Source organism: Spizellomyces punctatus (genome assembly GCF_000182565.1).
Source record: "Spizellomyces punctatus DAOM BR117 chromosome Unknown supercont1.1, whole genome shotgun sequence".
Taxonomy (NCBI): Eukaryota; Fungi; Chytridiomycota; class Chytridiomycetes; order Spizellomycetales; family Spizellomycetaceae; genus Spizellomyces; species Spizellomyces punctatus.
In genome coordinates, this window is record NW_015971537.1 from 1,954,005 (window position 1) to 1,972,039 (window position 18,035).

Here is an 18,035-nt window from a genome sequence, read left to right on the forward strand (position 1 = left end):
GCATAACGGAAACGTCAGGAAAAAAGTTAAGAAATTATATATGTATAAAGGGTAAAAGAAAAAAAGAGGGTAATACACGCCAGCAGACTATAGGGACAGACCAAAACGGGTGCTGCGTATGGTCGCCCATCACATCCGACTTCGTAAATACTTTTCCACGGCCCCAAAGGTCAAACAATCCTCAGACAAGCCCACAATCATGCCCAATATCTTACAACTAGCATCTCCGATCCTCAAAACTCAAATACAGATTATAGAATTCAGTATTCGACACTTCCATCAGCAGTTCTCTTCTTCATCATCGCCAATCGTTCCTTAAGTTCGGCCACTGTCTGGGCCTTCTTAACGGGTTGTCCTCCATCGCCACTACCATTCGACGTCGGACTACCAGGTGACCCCGACCGAGGTGTCCCAGCAGCCGACTCCTCGGCCGAAGCAACTAATCCTGAAGGTGATACTGATGGGGCAATCTTTTCATTCAATATCTGCCGGGTATCTTCCAGCGCTTGTTCGCCTTCCAGAGGAGCCAATCGCTGGATTTCGCTAAGATCGGTTGTTCCCCACCAGGTCAGCTTGATGCGATCCAGAGCACGTCGGTATCCTTCAGAATCGTGGGGTGAAACTGTTACGATAGACAATACACAATGATCAATCAAGGGACTATGATAACGTTGCAAAAGTAACAAACACTTACGATCCCTCACTGCAGTACTCCCGGCGGCTACATCGAAAAGATAAGTCTTCTTGCGACAAAGAAATAGCTTAAAAATGGCGCGTCAGCGTGACGCTACGTACCCCGACGGGATCTGCGCTCCTCCAAATCCAACCTCTTGGCTTCTTCTTCCTTACAGTTGCGTAGTCCTCTCCGGATATACTCTTCAAAGAAATCTCCTCGTTCCCTGATCTTGGCCTCAATTTGCTCTATTGCGTATAAATGCGTCTTTCTAAAATCATATAGCTCTTGCAGAGCGAACTTGGAGACGTCCTTATCCAGAAGTCGCTCCCACATCTTGTTAAGGTGATCCTGTACCTCTTGTGCCGTTAACTGTACTGATACGGACTCTCCTGTAGTAACGTTGCCAGGGACGGTGGTATCCACTGGCTCATCTTTGTGCAGTATAGACTCAGATGCCGTCTTGAGACTTGCGGACGTCAAGGGCTTCGATATTGGCTGCTTATCACCCAGCTCCTGCAAATCCTCCCCACTATCAGTATATCCAAACTCAGCTTGCAGCCTTGCTGTTAAACTCTCGCTCGGAATTGACGGCCGCGATCTAGGCAGCATTGGGGACGCCGCACCTGAATCGCCCATTGATCGAGCAACATTGCTGGGGCTTCCCATGGCCGCTAGATCAAGTTCCGACCCAGCCTTCGGTGTATCACCCATCTCCGAACCACTCCTCCCGTCAAGCGTGTGAAGTGCATATTTGACACAGTAGCTGGTTTCTTGATTTGGAATTAAATGGAAGGCGGCACGAAGATCGGGGCCCAGACACTTTGCAATTTCCCCAACAATGGTTTTGACCGTTCGGAAGGGCATATCGGCTTGTGGGTATGGATACTCTACGGCCCTTCGTTTCCATTCCCGCGGCGGGAGTCTCACGAAAAAATTATGTATGTCAAGGAGCAGAACGTCCGGTTTGATCGATTTAGTCGCAAGAAGTCGGGAAAGCGTCTTTGTTATTCGCCACAGGCAGCGTAAAATCAAGTTCATGTGTTTTGCCTGCCTGGATCGATTCTCAGCGGGCAGTGTGATCATGACGTCGCTAGATTCTATCAAGAGCGCAAGCGCAACCCTGAAAAACCAAATACTTGTAAGCAGGCAAGACCACTAGTACGACAAATGAGGCTACTACGCACCCAAGCAAGGAATTTCTATCCACCGACTCCAAAATTTTAACAACCAAAATATTTAATGCTTTATTCAAAGCAGGGCCCTGATCAATCTGCTCCAAAATCGGATCCAGAATTCTGTCCAATACTTCCGTCATGCAAAGCTTTAGCTGCTCTCTACCCACCGACCTGGCCAAAACCGGCTGAGAGAAGCAAATGACAAGAACGTTGACCAGGTGTTTGCACAGGCGCTCAAGAGATGTTCGACCGGGGACCAAAGAGGTATACGCTAACCGATTTTGAAGAGTGAGAGCCGAAATTAGATCATTCATGTGCGGCGCGACAATTTCGGCTTGCGTGCCCAAAATGTCTTCAAGCTGTTTTAAGGCGTCTACGCTCTCGTACGGATCATTGCTGGTAATGTTGGTTATGAGTAAATCGATAGTATTCGAACTCATTGGCTCAGGAACAAAGACGTTCCGGTCAGGGGACCTTGGTGGTGAGACGGGTCCGTAACTGGGTAGTCGAGTTGGACTGAAATGAGATGGCGGCGCGGTTGATGGATACTCCCTTTTCGGAACCACCAATCCATGCTTCTCCAGTTCGAGACTAAATACAGGATTCTTCCTTGTTTGGGTTGGGCTCCCAGACTTATTCGTGGTCGACTGGTCCACCGGATAAGCTTGGCTTTCCACCGGTGTGCTCTTCTTGTCAAATTTGGGGCTACTTCCCGGACTCGTCTTCCCGCTTTTCGGACTAACACTCCTTGTGCCCTTAGGACTCGGACGATCCTCCTCCTTCCCTCCTCTGCTGTTGCTCACTCTCTTCAGCCTTTCTTCCACGAAGCTTTTGTCTTTTTCGGAGATTCTTCCCAAAAGCTTCCAGACCCCATCCCCTACCAACAAATATGCTTGTGTAATCACACCCAAAGCTCCACCTCGCACAGAGGCATCCCGGTCCGCCAGCTGTGCTGCAATCAATGGAAATGATTTGCTGGGAATGCAGACTCCCATGCCGTTTCGTTGAACGAGAGATGCCAACTCTTCCAAACATTCTGTACGCGTCCGAGCATTTTTCGATTCCAAGCCTTTCAGCAAATAGGTAAAGAGCTTCGACGAAGGGTAAATGCGGGTCAGTCGCTTCATTATACCGCGTATCTTGACTCGCATGGTCTCCTTCGGGTCTCCGGTCTTTAGACGAGGGTCAGCACAAGTTCGCTTAAATATGATAGAAAAACGACAACTCACCTTATTTATAAAAAATGGCAGAAAAGAAGACGCCTCGTACTCACTCAAATGATAACCATCCTCATCCAATAACGCAAACAAATGATCCAGGAGCTCCAGACACTTTAAAAACATGCTCGTGTTGGTGTCAAAGAATCTCAACGTGATGTACTTTAGGATAAGATCCGCATTTGCAATATATCGAGCCTTCAACTCGGACGCATCCATGGCAAACACCGTCGCTTCTCTCTCTAGGCTTTGCGAACCTTCAGAGATGGGTCCATCAATCGCCGTCAAGGCAGCGAGATATTCTTTTTCCTTGTAGTGGTCGGTACTGAACAGCCTCGAATGAACTTCAGAGCTAAAGTTACCCTCACATTGTTCTGCCAAGAAGTCAATGAGTTCCCGACGAGGGGAGTCAAAAGTCCATTTGGTCATGCCCCTGTCTGCAGCTGCACGCTGTTCCTTCGCCCGGGTATCTGAAGTTAAAAGCGGTGCCACATGCTCTTTCGGACTTTCTACTGCTTCCTTCCTGCTTAAAGTTCCAGTCCCAGGTCGGGTCATCCGAAGCTTGCTGGCCCCAGGAAGCTTCGACTTGGTGCCAGCCGAATCACTGGTACCAGACGCGACAGTTGACAGGGGCTTCCGAACCTTTCCAGGAGTTGCTGATTTGATCGAAGATGAAGCGCTGGACGGTCGTCCACCCACAGGTCTCAACGCTTCTAGGTATGGCGTGACGGAAGCCAGTGCAGAACCCTTGAACAGATCACCGGCTTTTGCGTGCAGAGCATCTACACCAACATCAGCAGCAACAAACGTCAACACACCCTGCGCCCCTTTACGAACATCCGCGTTACGATCTTGCAAGCACAGTAATATGGCATGAATCAGCGGTGATAGATCTGGCACTTTCTCGGTAGCTTCAAGTTTATCTCCCAACCATTTCAGGAGATCCTTGCGCATCTGTGGCTGCTCGGTCATTAGCGACGCCCCAAATGAAGGAATCAAAGAGTCCAGTCCCACAGCAAGGAAAACATTGTCCAAGGCTGCAAGAGCAGCACCTCGCACATGTGCCTTTTGATCTGCCAATAGAGATGTCATAGGTGATATCACCAATTTGACGTGTCTCTCAAAAGGCTTCCCGACGGCTAGCGCCAGATTGCCCGTCAGTTCAACGGCATTCATAGCTAGATTTTTGTTGCTGTCGCTCAAACGAGCCTTCAATGCTGGAATCAACTCGCTTCCAAAGTTTGGCTGGATTCGCTTGTTAGCCGCTTCCAAGATGCGCACAAGGTCGTCCAGTGCCTCTTTCCGGACTTTCCATTGTGCGTTGCCCATATCGTCGATCAGCTTCCCAGTGATTTGGCCGCTAATGTCAACCCGAGGGAACAAATCATCGGTAGGATCTGCACTCGCGGCGGTCTCGTCCAATTGCTGCTCTTTTGTCGGCTGTGGAGGTGCTTTGGCGGCTGCTTTTTCAAATTCAGAGTCAATAGTTGCCAAGAGTTGAGGATTTAGATCTTGGACAAATGTACGGATCTCTGGCCCAGTGAACATCCTTAGAGTACCCAAAACGGTAACTGCATTGTTGCGTACAGCTGAATTCGTATTTGCCAATGCGAACTTCAGAAACTCGATGAATTCTCGCAACTGAAGACCCCCCGTTCCGAAATCGAGAAGAGTCTGTTGAATCCACATCAAAGAGTCTGCTAGGACTTTCGGACTTTTTTGTTTCTTCATCGAATCATACGCTTGACTGAGGACAAATTGTAGTGATAGTTTTTCAGCAATCGTAGTAAGGCAGTCACCGGCGCTTCTTTTGACTTTCATGTCGCCAAGCTTGTCTGCCAGTCCAGGTACAACGGCAGCGCCAGCTGCTCGATTGAAGCTGGGAACTTCCTTTGCCAAATACTGGAAAATGTTAAGCACGTTTGTCATTACTTGAAAGTTGCTTTCTTTCCATCCCGGCTTGTTGGTCAGCGATCTCACTACCGCTTCTGCTTCAACAGTCTCTTTCGGTTGTTGCTGAAGCTTCTCCAGCATGGATAGCGCGGCTCCAAGCCTCACTTTCCATGCGCTATCCCCAAGCTGCTGCATTACCTCCTCCCCTACCAGGTCACACACAACTGCATCTGCAGATTCGTTGGTGTACTTTGAAACAATGGGCTCGTCCTCTCTTGAGGCAGGCTTCTTTGCGGCCGGGGCCTTTGCCAAGGCTGGGCCTGCGGTCTGCGCTCTTTTCAGAGTTCCATTCTATGGACGAAAGGTTTCAGTCATTGCCGAAAAGGTCCATGTCCACAACACAAATACCTACCACAGAAGCTTTAGTCGTGGGCTTTGCGATAGTGGTCGGTGGTCGTGCTCTTGTCGCCGTCGTAGAACTTGGTGCATGATTCTCTTTCTCCTGGGCATCCAGAGAGTTAGACGTCATTTTTGGTTTCTGAATCAAGAGGCACTAACCAGTCAGGCACCAACCAAAACAGAGGCTAGATACTACATACGCCAAATACTCACCCGAGGTTTAGCCGGTAACGTCTCTGCCCTTCTTGGCGGAGCTGCAGCTGTTGTCGCTTTTCTTGTTCCCGTTCCACCCGCTAACTTTACTTCAGCTTTCTCAAAATACTCCTTGACTTTGGTCTGCTTGATATTATCCAACTTATCCAGATGTCCTGCCAATACCCGCTCACTGACAACTTTCATCAGTGTTCCTAACGCTTCAGCAGCCGCCTCTCGCACCGTGTCCACACTATCTTCCAAAGACTTGACTAGCATTTCGCTCAACGACTTGATCTCTGGCTTTCCGGGAAGCTTTCGGGTGGTCTTCAGACATCGAATCAGCCAATGTAATGTTTCGCTTCTAACTTGAGGATTCTTGTGAAAAGCACTTCCATTGATCTCCTCAACAACCTCATTGATGGTAACAGATAAATAGATTGCATCCAATGCTCCTCGCAGCGCCTCCACAACATTTTGCTTCTTTTCCTTAAATTTCTCAATCAAGGGATGTATCACCAAAGATCTATACTGCGCAAAGTGGTTCCGTAAGCCCTTCGCAATAGCTTCGATGCAATTCGCCGAGGCAATGACCACGAATAGGTTTGCATCATTGATCCGCTTTCCTAGAGCGTTAATAAGCTCGCCGTACTTTCCGTCTTCCAATTTGGGGGCTTTGGCGATTTCGAGCAGATTTTCCAGAATTTCTTTTCGTTCCTTCCACTTGGTAGAAGCAAGCTGTTCGTAAAAGTTCTTTGGTAGCTTGTCGAGAATGTTGACGGGATCTGCGAGATCGTAGGCATCCAATGGCTCGGGCGTATCATCTACGCCATTTATATTCTCGCCTGCCCCCTCATCTCCATCAGCAGCAGGGCCCTGTGCTTGAACTTTTGCCTGCTCCGACCTGATGAGACGTTCTGGTGTCGCTCTCTCTTGTGGTAGCTTATCGAATTGATCATGTAGCTCCTTAATTTGCACCGGCTTCAGGTCATTCAGTGAGCTGGTGATAGCTGACCCTAACCATCTATACAGTTCGATAGCCAACGCTGTTCCTTCCGACCGCACGGTCTTGTCTTTGTGATCAAAAATTTTGGGTAGCTGCTTGAGTATGGGCTTGACATTTACAATACGTGCGCCAAATAATCTGACAGCTTCTCGTAGAGCGAACACCGCTGCAGCGACATTCTTTGGTGTTTTATGGTTCAATCCAGAAATGATGTCCTCCTACAAGCCAGGTACAAGAACATCAAATGCTGCAATTATGTTACGAAATTGGTATCCTACTCACAATGACCGGATCTGCGACATCAATTTCAATGTACATCATGAGAACGTCTAGGGCCTTTGTTTTTGTACCGGCCCTGTTGGAGCCGAGGCACTTGTCTACTACCATGGGTGCAAGCACACTTCGAGTCCTAGCGTAAACCACACCAATAAAGCAAGTCCCGAACTGGATGAGTAAATGCAACGGTTTAGTTGTTTATCACAGACTTACTTGTTTGCTGACGGTGCGTTTGTCACATATGCTAAAATCGCATTCAATCCTGATTCCTGTGCAACCAAATTGCTATCCGATACCATCTTCTTTAGATATTCCTGCCATTTGCGATATTCGTTGTCGGCGTCTGGGTCCAATGTGTTGAAAATCTTGGCTAGCTCATCGTATGCGCCCTGTCGTGCTTTCCACGACTGCATACGAGTAAAAGTGACATACTATTCAATACATGGGCAACAAACACACTGCTCTTGGGTTTCCCACCTTGTGTGTAAGACGTTCCGTCAAGGGGAGTGAGCTGAAATCTTCTTCGGAACTCGCCATCTTTAAAGGGAGAAAGATGAGATGACCGAAGAATGGGAGAGTACGGACGTCCAGAGCCAGCCAGCTTAAAATAGGTTTGCAAACTCCGACAGTTATCCTCCTGCTATTTCAAAGCCAGGAAACTCCGACGGCCAATTTCGACAAGTGTGCAATGAAAAATGTCCAAAGATCGCTAAAATTGACTAGGCTAAAGCACAAACGCCTTCCCCAACAAAAGAAGGCGAGAAGAAAATCCTGTACATCTTGTCGTGTCTTGAATTTCTCTACCCTACCTTTGTCGGGTGTTCAATGTGCTAATGGGACGAGGCCAGCAGAGGGCCGGCGGGGTATATAGTTAAAAAGGGGCAACGAATATATGTACAGGTGCCCACTGTTTGGCCGCCAAGGGAAGGGTCGGGTAAGGAGCACAATGTTATTTCCAGCAATCTATCCGCGATAAAAGTTGACGATTGAAAATGGTGGCATTCCCTACTGCCTTGGACTGTGAAATGGCCCCAAAACGACTTGCGTTGTCGTCGTCGTGTTATCCCTCACGTGCTCTTGTCCAGGAAGCGAGTTTCATGTCCGAACGGCCAGGACAAGGGCAAAAACAACCCGCGCGGTGATTATTATTATTATTGTTGTGATCTCGGTATTGGGAGAAAAGGGAAGCATTCAGGGATAATGCAAATGAATCGGAACTTGGAAAGGTGGAAATATCCCCCAAGGATGGGTGGTTGGATGTGTATTCATTCCATAAACAGGCTTTCCAATAACCCCTCATGTCCAGGTAAAATGCAAGGATCAGCAAATGTCAGTACCAGGCAAACTCTGCATAATCGTGGGCTGATCAGGTATTCCGCAATTCAGCAACCGAAAGATCCAGGATATCCAAGGTCCTAATCAAAGGAACAAAAGGACAGTTGAAGGAGACTGATTTCAAGGAGTGGTCTAATTTCGATAACGTACCATGCTGACCGGATGTCGTTCGTTGTGTGCGACTCGTGCTTTGCATTGATGTGCTCAAGCTTCTTTGCAACCCCTGCCAGGACCGTTACCCATTCCCATCCATATCAAAACGTCTTCAGGGCGGCCCCGCTTGCCTAATTAACGGGAATCAGAAAGGGGAATCAGCATCCAAAATTAACAGCGCATACAGTACCAACTCACTGGAGCTAGTCTCTTCCCTACTTATTCTCACTAACCTGATAATGACAAAGCGACAAAGAGAGACCCGCAACCGAACTAAAGAGATGATCTCTCAAGAGAACCATACGGGGCAAACTTCGATTTAAAGCCCCCGTTACATCTGCGCTACTTAAAGTTACTAGCATTGTACCATGGTTCATACCTGGATACACTCCGTCCTGTCCGAGGCTTTATTCCACTGAGCAACCTATTCTTATCTACAAGGTAACCGATACTAGTGGGACATGGCACTGAAAGGATGCTCGCATTTTGGGTTGTTCGCGCGTGATTGCCGGGGAAACCGTTCGTACAGTAGAGGATAGTTTTGACACACCCGCTTAAGGACAACGAGTCCATGTCTTGAGGCTCGTTCGTCCAATCGTCGGCATAGTTTTACTCGTTCAGACGTCGTCACCAGAACGCGAGCGACACAGCATATGCTTCTTGTTCTGACCATTCGAGTCGGTAGACCGCTTAACGAAACTCCTGACTGCGCACCCTACTGCGACAGTTATCTTCACGGTTCATGCCACGATGTCCATACTTGCCGTTGCTCATTTGCTCGCCCTCGAGCACCTACTGACTCACCTCCAGGGTTGGCGTACCTAAGCAGGACGAAGCGCGTATCTTTCGCGTGTTTGTCGATGCCAAAGCCCCCATCCCAGTTGAGCAAGTTGAGGTATTTAAAATAATAACGTCGGTTTGTCCCATGCAAGGGTTAAGCCATGGAGGGGCAACCGATTGGACCGCCTCTATAATGCCATTATTGAATGTTACAATATATCGTTTGCTTTTGACAGTTTACTTTTTTGCTCCTAAAGTATGTATATATACAAAATAAGGCTCCTCTAATCAACCATGCTCGAGAAGGTTCAAAGAACCAATCGATCTTTTGTAACCTAGAAAACAAACGAACATTATCAGCCAGGAACCTGCAAAACCCTCAGCTACGTGTCCCTACCTGACCCACTTTCTCCTCCTTTCTACGGTCTCCCTTTAACATGGCTGCATTCTGTGCAGCTTTCAAAGCTAGTAGTTTTTTAACATCTTGGAACATTGCAAGTTGTTTCACATTTGGTTCGTATTTCGCCTTTCGAAACCATCATGATTAGCTTGGGCACACTCTGGGGCTATAGTTATCTGTGGTTACCTTGACTTCCTTTTGTTGCTCCCTTAAAGATTTCCCTAGATTCTCCTGCTCGGACAATTTTCTCGTGTATAGTTCCCGGTACGTTTTGAATCCGCGTGCCTTTTGGGCTTGTTCTACCGCCTCATCGCCGCCTATGTATGCCTTCATTTCTTGCATGACTGGTATCATTGTTGTGTTAAAAAAAAGAGTAATGTGCCTGTCAGAAGACTTTATCGGAAATTATACGTCTTTGTTTGCGCTTACTTCGCTCATTTGTAATATCCGCCAGGCCAATTTGCATGTTGAGGTAGTGGTACCTGCTTTGATCGTTGAGGATGTCTTGCCGGTAAAGTTTTACTTCCTGTTCAAGCTGGACAGCTTCGCTGTGCGTATAAAGACCGACTGAGCAACGTGAAGCAACAAGTATGTTCCATTTGCTCACAGTACCTATCCAACCCGACCATTGTCGCATCGTAAAGCCGTTTCTTCTCACCGTACTCAGTCTCTAGTTCCTGTACTTGGCTTCGCATGGTCCGCAACTCTTGTATAATCGGTGCCAGAAAGCTTTTCTTCTCGTTGATGTTGTTTGTGAGCTTTTGAATGATTCCAGAAATTTCTTCAAGGGTTCTGCCTTTGACCTCATCGATTTCTGCTTTCCGTTCAGAGACCTAAGTGATATGTTCAGTTTTTTAAAAACAGCGCACTAGGAGGCAGATGAATGAACCTTTTCCAGAGTTTCTTGTGCGATGTGAAATCCAGCGACGCCATGTCGCTTTTCCAAGGCAGTTAGTGAGTCTTCCATTGTTTTCTGGCGGGAGGTTAAGATCTAGGGGGAGTTAGCTTGTCAGTTCAAATGGCGGTATTCCGTCCAATTTCCACCATACCTCTTCTGTTCGTTGAAGTATACCAAACTCGGCCGTGATGGCAGATAGTTCTGCCTTTTTCTTTTTGTATATAGTGGACTTTGCGCGAAGCTCACTTACGTAGCGTTTGAATTCCTCTCCTTTGGGCATCTGATGCCACCAGGGTAAACAATGTATTAAACTTCCACAGAAACGACAACACGTGTAGAAATATGTCTACCTTTGCACCTTGGGCCTTTTCCACCTCCTTTTTCTTTGCGAGCTCAGCTGCGAGGGTGTTGATTTCTTCGTTGATAGCAGCAAGTCGCGCAGCGGTGCCTTCCTTTTTACGGGCAATGATGGCAGCTTGCTGTCGGAACAAGCCTAATTTATCGTCGCCTTTACTAAAGAGTGTTGGACCGTCAGTCCTAATCACACCCTTTGAAGGATCTGTGAAGTGTAATTACGTTGTTTTCGCCAATCGCTTCTCGGCAAGTTTTGCAATGTCTTCGTTCAACTGCTTGATCTCTTTCTCATGCTCAGTGAGATCCCGCTCGCTGACAGCGGGTTCTGAGAGGACTTTTTTGAGCTGTTGAATGTGCTGTTTTGCATCTTGAAGTTGCTGAGATAATTGGGATGAGGAGAAACAAATCATGACTTTTGAAGAAAAACAAGCTCAAGGCCTACCTTTGGCAGATTTTCCGTTGCCAGATATTTATTCATTTTATTGTCTTCTTCCATTTTAGAAAAAAGGAGATCTGGGCTAGCATTTGCTGCTGCTGACTAAAGGATGTGGAGTAGCAGTCAGCATGTATCAGAAAGATTCCTGTGAATTGGTACTCACACGAATGTCCTTGAGTGCCTGCAATGCCGTATTATACTTGTTTTCGACTTGATGAATTTGATTTCGTTGTTCTTTTATTCTGGTTGACATACCGTTAGCGGAAGGTCCTCCCATTGTAAGCAAGATAGAATATTTACCGTTCGGCAATAAGAGCCTCATTTTGCTGTTCGGTTCGAAGATTTTTGGCTGCTTCCAACCATTGTTCGTGGTATGGCTAATCGTAGCGATCCGGTTGGTTAGCCACGAACCATCTTAATATACCACACAAAGCTTACAATTTCCTCCACCCTCTTTCGAATTTTTGAAATTCTGCTCAGGACTTGCTGCTTTTCATCTTCCAGTTGCTGAATTTCTTTCTTCAGTACAGCAGCATTCGTTCCTGTACGCCGTTCTGCCGTTCAATATATGACTGGGTGTGAGTTTCACCTACCAAAGATCATACCTGACCCGCGAATCCCGTCCACAGCTTTGTGTATGTCTTTAAACTGCTCTTGGAGATCTTCCACGTGGCGCATCAAATCCGCGGTCACTAAGATCCAACACACATGTCAAAACTCATACGGACGTGTGCTACGATTAGAGGTGTACAAGTTGAATTGTACCTTCGTCCATGCTAAACTCTGCAGGCACATCCACAGAAGCAAGGAATGGCGCGAGATAGGCTCGCTTCTTGTGGATATTGAAATCTTTTAGTAGAAAATGTAACGCTCGTAGGATGGTGGGCCGATGTCCCTCTGTAAGCTTCTGGCTCAAGGTATCCCTAGAGATGGTGACAAAAAGGTTGGCAATTATCTTTAAAGCCCGCAACAAAGACAAGAGTTGCACAGCAAATATGCACTACCTACACATCACCAGCATCTTTCCATTTCAACAACTGCAAAAACCCGCTGATTCTTGCCACGCTGTCCTGTGGATCCTCGTTCCGCATATCAACGCCCCTGTGTAGACTCTGTGGATTGCCTTCATCAATAGCAGCCATGACATCGCTGACAAGTTGAAGGAGTTGTAGGATGGGGAGCTCATCGTGGAGTTGGATAGCGCTGTAGGTGCGGGAGAACGGTGGCGATGCAAGTGCAGTCACAATAAGCTTCAGCTCTTTGGGATCTGCCATTATGAAATGACCAAAATTTAGAAAAGACAAAGCAAAAGATGCTTAAATGCGCAAGATCTTGAAGAAAACAAAAAGCGGAGAGTTGGCAAACGTAAGACGCGACTCTTGGATGCACGTGACCCACGGCCTTGGTGGAAGCCGGTTTTGAGATGACGCGTCTTTAGGACGGGAAGCTTTTTGGAGGACCGCGATCGCCCAAAACAAATTGCCATCATCAACCAAGGCGAGGAGGGAACGAGGCGGTGTATTCGTACGGCTGCTCTGACAAGTCAACGTTCAGTTCTTTATCGAGTCTTTTACGCTCATCCGGTTTCGCATAATGTTCCGTAACCAGTGAGTAACTCATCGTTGAAAAGAAGGAGGTGTTGACACTCACCTCGACGACCATTGTCAGATACGATAACGATATTACAATCTGGTCCCCTCAGGTATGTGTATAGTAATGGGTGCAGGTGGATTGGACTCGTCCCCCATCACATGGCTGACAGCAATGACATGTCTGCAGGGCCGATTGCACCAAGTCGAGTATGCCATGGAAGCGGTCAAACAAGGTTCGGCATGCGTTGGGTTGCGGTCGAATACACACGTGGTGATTTTGGCTTTGAAGGTAGCTGCGAGCAAAGATTTGGCTGGTGGTTAATTGAGCAAATGGAGCATGTTCTCAACCGTTTTATGGTTCTTTTGTTGTAGCGCTCACCAGGGGAGCTCGCATCGTACCAAAAGAAATTGATTCGAATTGACGACCATATGGGGATTGCTATTGCGGGACTGACATCTGATGCGAGGGTGCTGAGGTTTGTGGTTCTGCTACAGTGCTCATCTTGTACAGTCACTTACGAATGACTAAATAGCACATTCATGCGCGCGGAGGCGATGAAGTCAAAACTCTTGTATGACCGACCGCTACCGGTCTTTCGCATCGTGTCTGCAATTGGAGACAGTACGTCCTTTATCCATTATAGAAAGTGAACTTGGACACTTACCTCGGTGTACTGCAGAGGCCCAAGTCAACACCCAACGATACGGTCGTCGACCATACGGGGTTGGATTGTTGGTAGCGGGTTATGACGTATGTAGCAATCTTTAAAACATTCTTGCGACTTGCACTAACGTGACCCCTCCCGTTCATCAAAGGATGCCGGACCACACCTTTTTGAATGCGCACCATCTGGCAATTTCTTCGATTACTTTGCCATTTCCATCGGCTCACGGTCCCAATCTGCTAAAACGTATCTGGAGAAGCATTACGAGGCATTTGCCGATGGTATGATCCAGTTTCGGTTCTTTTCCACCTGAAATGAGCTGACATTTGGTCCTGTATAGCTTCTGTTGATGACCTTGTAGTACACGGTCTGCGTGCCCTGCGGGACACACTACAGCAGGACAAGGAGCTGAATATCAACAACTGTTCCATTGGGATTGTGGGGAAGGGTATCAAGTACCATACCGTCGAGGGAGAGGGTCTTCAGAGGTAATCTACTTTGCTTTTGTTGTCAAACACCCAGAACGGTACTTACGGGTGATGGTGCGTTTCTGTGTTCTAGGTACCTGGATCTTCTCTCTGAAGCCGATACGGGAGCTGGTGGAGGGGGTGCTCCGGCACAAGCGGATGAAGGTGCCACACCAATGGAAACTGACATGTAAAAACGGAACCTTTAAGAAATATATTTCTCAATGAATATCTTGCAAAATAGAGTTTGTACTCTATATGGTATATATGCCAGAAGTGTTCAAGTCCAGACTTCATCTGCGGTTGCGCTCACGATGCCAGCGCAGTCCAAAAGTGCTCTAACCCGCTGGACACGCTCGTACGTTACCAACTGATCCTTGCGAGGATTGGACCACAAACTTTCACCGACAGCGGCAGCACGGGGCCAAATGATTTGTTCGACCACGGAAGGAGACCCTGTCGCAATGTCCTCGGAAAAGAGGACTGCTTCTCCCCCAATGACCCTAGAGTCGGTGGGAAATTTCGCATTGGCAATCATGTACATTGGTGTCAGGGGGGAGGTCTTATTGCAGTATTTTCTGAGAACCAGCATGTCAGTTAAATTGCAAAATAACGATTTGACCCGGTAAAGAACCATAAAGAACCCGCACTCACCCACAATCAAAATACCAAGGTGTCATCAAACTGACTACCACCCTCAAATCTTGCCCCGCATCCAACACCTTTTTGACATCCCCTTCCTCTTTCCAAACCTGCACAATCGTCTGTTTCGGCACCGCATCTGTCCCCTGCAGACTATAATCCACCACAGGGTCTGCCCACACCATTGTATTTTTTGCGTACGATTTCGCTTTGGATTGAAGAAATCCTCCAATTTTGGAATAGGCTGATTTACAATCATACGGTTTTGGTGCACCAGGAGCGTCTCCCCAGCATTCGCAATGAACTTCATCCATTCCCAAGTGAATCGTATCTGTATATGTGAACAGGGGAGCAATACGCTCGAAAAAGGAGGACAGTGTGGTGTAGGTCTGTGGAGCAAAGGGATTGAGTTGCCCCGAAGGTTTCCGGCCGGTTGGGTCTGGATTGCAAGTCATAATTTCCGGGTAGGCTCTTGCCCAGACCTGCAAAAAAAAGCAGAGATTATTACAAGGCTGTCCCAAAATGAACAGAAAAGTAACGTACATCAGCGTGCCCCGGAAAATCAAACTCTGGGACAACACGAATGCCCCTCTCATAAGCGGTCTGAACGATCTGCTTGATGTCGGCTTCAGAATAGATCAATGGCTTTCCATCCGTTCCGTTAAATGCGCCTGTACCATCCGCCATTCTGTCAAAGGCAATAGGCACACTTTGGGCATCAATGATATGCCAATGGAACGTATTGAGCTTGACTAGTTCCATTGCGTCCAAGTGTCGCAGGATCTGTGCGACGGGAATAAACATTCGGCCAGTATCCAAGAGCAGGCCGCGGTGAGGGTAAGATGGAGAGTCGGAGAGATCAAGTGCTGGGACGCAGACTGTATTTGTGGGTTTCGGTGACGTGGGAGTAGCAGGAGGGCAGGATGTCGTGAGTTGCGTGAGTGTGGTGAAGCCTCGGAGAGTTCCTAGTACCGTTTGGGATGTGATGGATGCTTGTCGTGTGACGTTATTTACATTGATGGAATAGGATTCGTCTGTCGACAGTGTCCAGTCGCAGGACTGAGGGTTATTGATCACTATGGAAAGAGTGAGCACGGACGTTTTCCGAGATGGCTCACGAATGTTTGTGCCAGTAAGGTTTGTGATGCGGGTGGCGAGTCTCGTCAAAGCGCCGTCCAAAAGTGCGCCGGCACATGGTGAAGCAGAGTATACGGCTGGCGGTACGCTGTTCAGGAAAACACTTTAGCAAAGTAAACCTTGACCAAAACAACACTTAAAAGATGGCCAAACCTAAGCTCCAAGTAGTCAAATGCGATTCCGGGCCCGCTTTCCACCTTGCCATTTCTCGCAGCAGGCCAAATGCCAGTCACATATACATTATCATCTCCACCTTTATTCCGCTTGGACAGTACCACCGCCAGAATTATCGCCAGTACAATGAGAACAATGCATATTATGAACGAAATGTGGAGGTATAACCGCGTGCGGGGGGGTAAAGCATTGACACGTTTGCCTAGTGTTCTAAATTGCTGGCGGATGGACGACAGCATTGTGTGAGATCTAACTCTAATTGCAAAAAACAACAAAACGTCATGTCCTTCTAAAAACCACCTTTTAAAAGCAGACGAAACCAGCAGACTCCGCCACTTAAAGAAAACTTGCTCTCGTCCGTTTTGGATGAGTTTTTCCTCGAACGGGCGACTTATGGCGAAAAAAGCGTTTTGGAAACACGCGCGTTTTTGGAACACCTCCAACTTTTTGTTTATAACTACCTCTTCTTCCTTCTACAGGCGCTTTTGTTTTGTCCAATGGAGGCCATCGGCAGCGTTTTGTATCGTTGTTGCGTATGTGTGTTTGCATATGGCGCCTTTGGTTGACAAAGGCATGACATCAACAAAATGTTGCTGTTTCAAAAACCAACATGGAGACCCTTCTATATTAGTGACAAGATTTCTATATACAAGTGTACGGAAAACAAATGCAAGGGTGTGTAATCTACATATCCATCGCTTGAGGCCCCGGCTATACATGGAAAAAAAAAAACGAGAATCAGACTTTGCACTACACCTCACTCAAGGCTCGATGAATACGCACCTCTGTTATAGCCAACGCCTTGGTCTTGACTGTTCTCGCCTTGCCTTCCAATACATCCTTATACCCAGCAGTGTCCACTGAAAAATCAGAGTGTACATACGGCATGGGCAAATCTCCAGCCGTAATAGTCAAGGGCCCAGAACTCATGACCAAAACGGTAAAGGCAAATCTGGCTACTCTTTCACTTCCCCCCACAACACCCACTAGCCTAGGTCTCAATACGCCGTGAGCAACGCATTCCTGTACGCCCAGTCTGAATTTAGGATCCACGCCAAACAATTCGCGAGTGGCAAAAGGAAACACGCCGTATCGTTTAGCCGATTCGCTGTAGGCTGCTCGGGAGGACTTAAGTTTAAGAGCATAAGTGGTGTTGACGTCCCGTTGGAGGACAAGAGGGCGCGGATCCGGCTCACGGTACGATCCGGCGCTAGTAGAGAGGACAACGTCGATGGTATAGGCTTCGCCCTCGGTGATTTCAAACTCTTCCGCCTGAGTCTCGTCATCAATTGCATTTGGGATCTCTTGTCCGGCTTCGAGAATGAACCTTTTGATTTGGTGAGAGGACGTTCCTGCTACTGGCGAGCAGTTAAATGCGGAAGCGACGCGGGAGATGGCTGTTGTAATGTCTGAGCTGGTGGTACCGGGGCGAAGAAGACGGAGGGCGACTTGGGCAGCGTAGTATGCAGCGCACACCACGTCGGCTGATCGCCCTGTGACAGGTTGTTGGGGAGTAGGATTGATAACGGTCGTGTGTGCGAGCGACGAGATATACCCATCAATGTGAACACCCAGATTGCTGTGATCGAGTAAAATCTCCAGTCAGAGCCAGCGAGAACGCAAAGCACACTTTTCCGTTTGATATACTCACATTTTGACGACATCACCATCCTTCAAAACTGTTCCATCATCCTCCAGAGCAGAAAAATTTTGGACTACCTCGTTTAAACACACGCAAGTTGGGTATGCAATACCACGCTCCAAGTTCCCCTTTTTAAATATCTTGCCAGTCTATGCGTACAGGGGAAACATGAGAAATAATTAGAGATGCATACCAAAGGAATGATCTCAAGGTCATACTTACTGCTTCAGAGATTAATGAATCGCCCAGACGACACAAGTCAACTACTCGCCTTCCCGCCTGACATGCAACTACTACTTGTCGCATGACACTATTGGCAATATCTGCGGCTGTCCGGTATTTTGTGACGACATTTGGGTCACTCAGGTTGTTATCCTTGTCCAAGCGCGAGTCAACCTCCATAAGCGACATTGTTGAAATTTGCACAATGCCAAATGACCAAGTCTCAAAGTCAAAATACCAGCAGGGAAGATCGGAGAGCAACTTCGTCAAAACAAAATAGCCACGTGAACCTGCGCCACATTCA

General features: G+C 47.6%; 5 protein-coding genes across 5 annotated transcripts; 1 reads left to right on the forward strand and 4 right to left on the reverse strand.

The window, feature by feature from the left end:
- Positions 1 to 14: 14 nt before the first annotated feature.
- On the reverse strand, positions 15 to 7,841 carry SPPG_00759 (uncharacterized protein). Its single transcript, XM_016749088.1, has 11 exons — positions 7,644 to 7,841; positions 7,312 to 7,371; positions 7,048 to 7,241; positions 6,841 to 6,967; positions 5,574 to 6,776; positions 5,374 to 5,499; positions 3,081 to 5,312; positions 1,861 to 3,023; positions 796 to 1,796; positions 695 to 721; positions 15 to 622 (listed from the first exon to the last, which is right to left on the reverse strand). Exons 2-11 carry the CDS (start codon positions 7,369 to 7,371, stop codon positions 261 to 263), a joined length of 6,495 nt encoding a protein of 2,164 aa, XP_016613123.1. The 5' UTR covers positions 7,644 to 7,841; the 3' UTR covers positions 15 to 260.
- Positions 7,842 to 9,280: 1,439 nt separating this feature from the next.
- Positions 9,281 to 12,513, reverse strand: SPPG_00760 (uncharacterized protein). Its single transcript, XM_016749089.1, has 16 exons — positions 12,199 to 12,513; positions 11,956 to 12,113; positions 11,796 to 11,882; positions 11,629 to 11,732; positions 11,491 to 11,567; positions 11,354 to 11,432; positions 11,197 to 11,292; positions 10,977 to 11,131; positions 10,751 to 10,913; positions 10,552 to 10,680; positions 10,392 to 10,493; positions 10,115 to 10,335; positions 9,932 to 10,050; positions 9,689 to 9,846; positions 9,500 to 9,628; positions 9,281 to 9,437 (listed from the first exon to the last, which is right to left on the reverse strand). The coding sequence occupies exons 1-16, from the start codon at positions 12,462 to 12,464 to the stop codon at positions 9,411 to 9,413; spliced, it is 2,070 nt and encodes a 689-aa protein (XP_016613124.1). The 5' UTR covers positions 12,465 to 12,513; the 3' UTR covers positions 9,281 to 9,410.
- Positions 12,514 to 12,631: 118 nt separating this feature from the next.
- Positions 12,632 to 14,186, forward strand: SPPG_00761 (uncharacterized protein). Its single transcript, XM_016749090.1, has 9 exons — positions 12,632 to 12,797; positions 12,859 to 12,892; positions 12,970 to 13,071; positions 13,155 to 13,258; positions 13,316 to 13,404; positions 13,463 to 13,533; positions 13,599 to 13,728; positions 13,788 to 13,935; positions 14,009 to 14,186. Exons 1-9 carry the CDS (start codon positions 12,784 to 12,786, stop codon positions 14,106 to 14,108), a joined length of 792 nt encoding a protein of 263 aa, XP_016613125.1. The 5' UTR covers positions 12,632 to 12,783; the 3' UTR covers positions 14,109 to 14,186.
- SPPG_08873 (uncharacterized protein) lies at positions 14,099 to 16,273 on the reverse strand. Its single transcript, XM_016757017.1, has 4 exons — positions 15,847 to 16,273; positions 15,100 to 15,781; positions 14,569 to 15,038; positions 14,099 to 14,492 (listed from the first exon to the last, which is right to left on the reverse strand). The coding sequence occupies exons 1-4, from the start codon at positions 16,104 to 16,106 to the stop codon at positions 14,195 to 14,197; spliced, it is 1,710 nt and encodes a 569-aa protein (XP_016613126.1). The 5' UTR covers positions 16,107 to 16,273; the 3' UTR covers positions 14,099 to 14,194.
- A 182-nt stretch (positions 16,274 to 16,455) lies between these two features.
- Positions 16,456 to 17,962, reverse strand: SPPG_08874 (DNA-binding protein, 42 kDa). Its single transcript, XM_016757018.1, has 4 exons — positions 17,732 to 17,962; positions 17,519 to 17,658; positions 16,651 to 17,446; positions 16,456 to 16,578 (listed from the first exon to the last, which is right to left on the reverse strand). The coding sequence occupies exons 1-4, from the start codon at positions 17,918 to 17,920 to the stop codon at positions 16,552 to 16,554; spliced, it is 1,152 nt and encodes a 383-aa protein (XP_016613127.1). The 5' UTR covers positions 17,921 to 17,962; the 3' UTR covers positions 16,456 to 16,551.
- Positions 17,963 to 18,035: the final 73 nt, after the last annotated feature.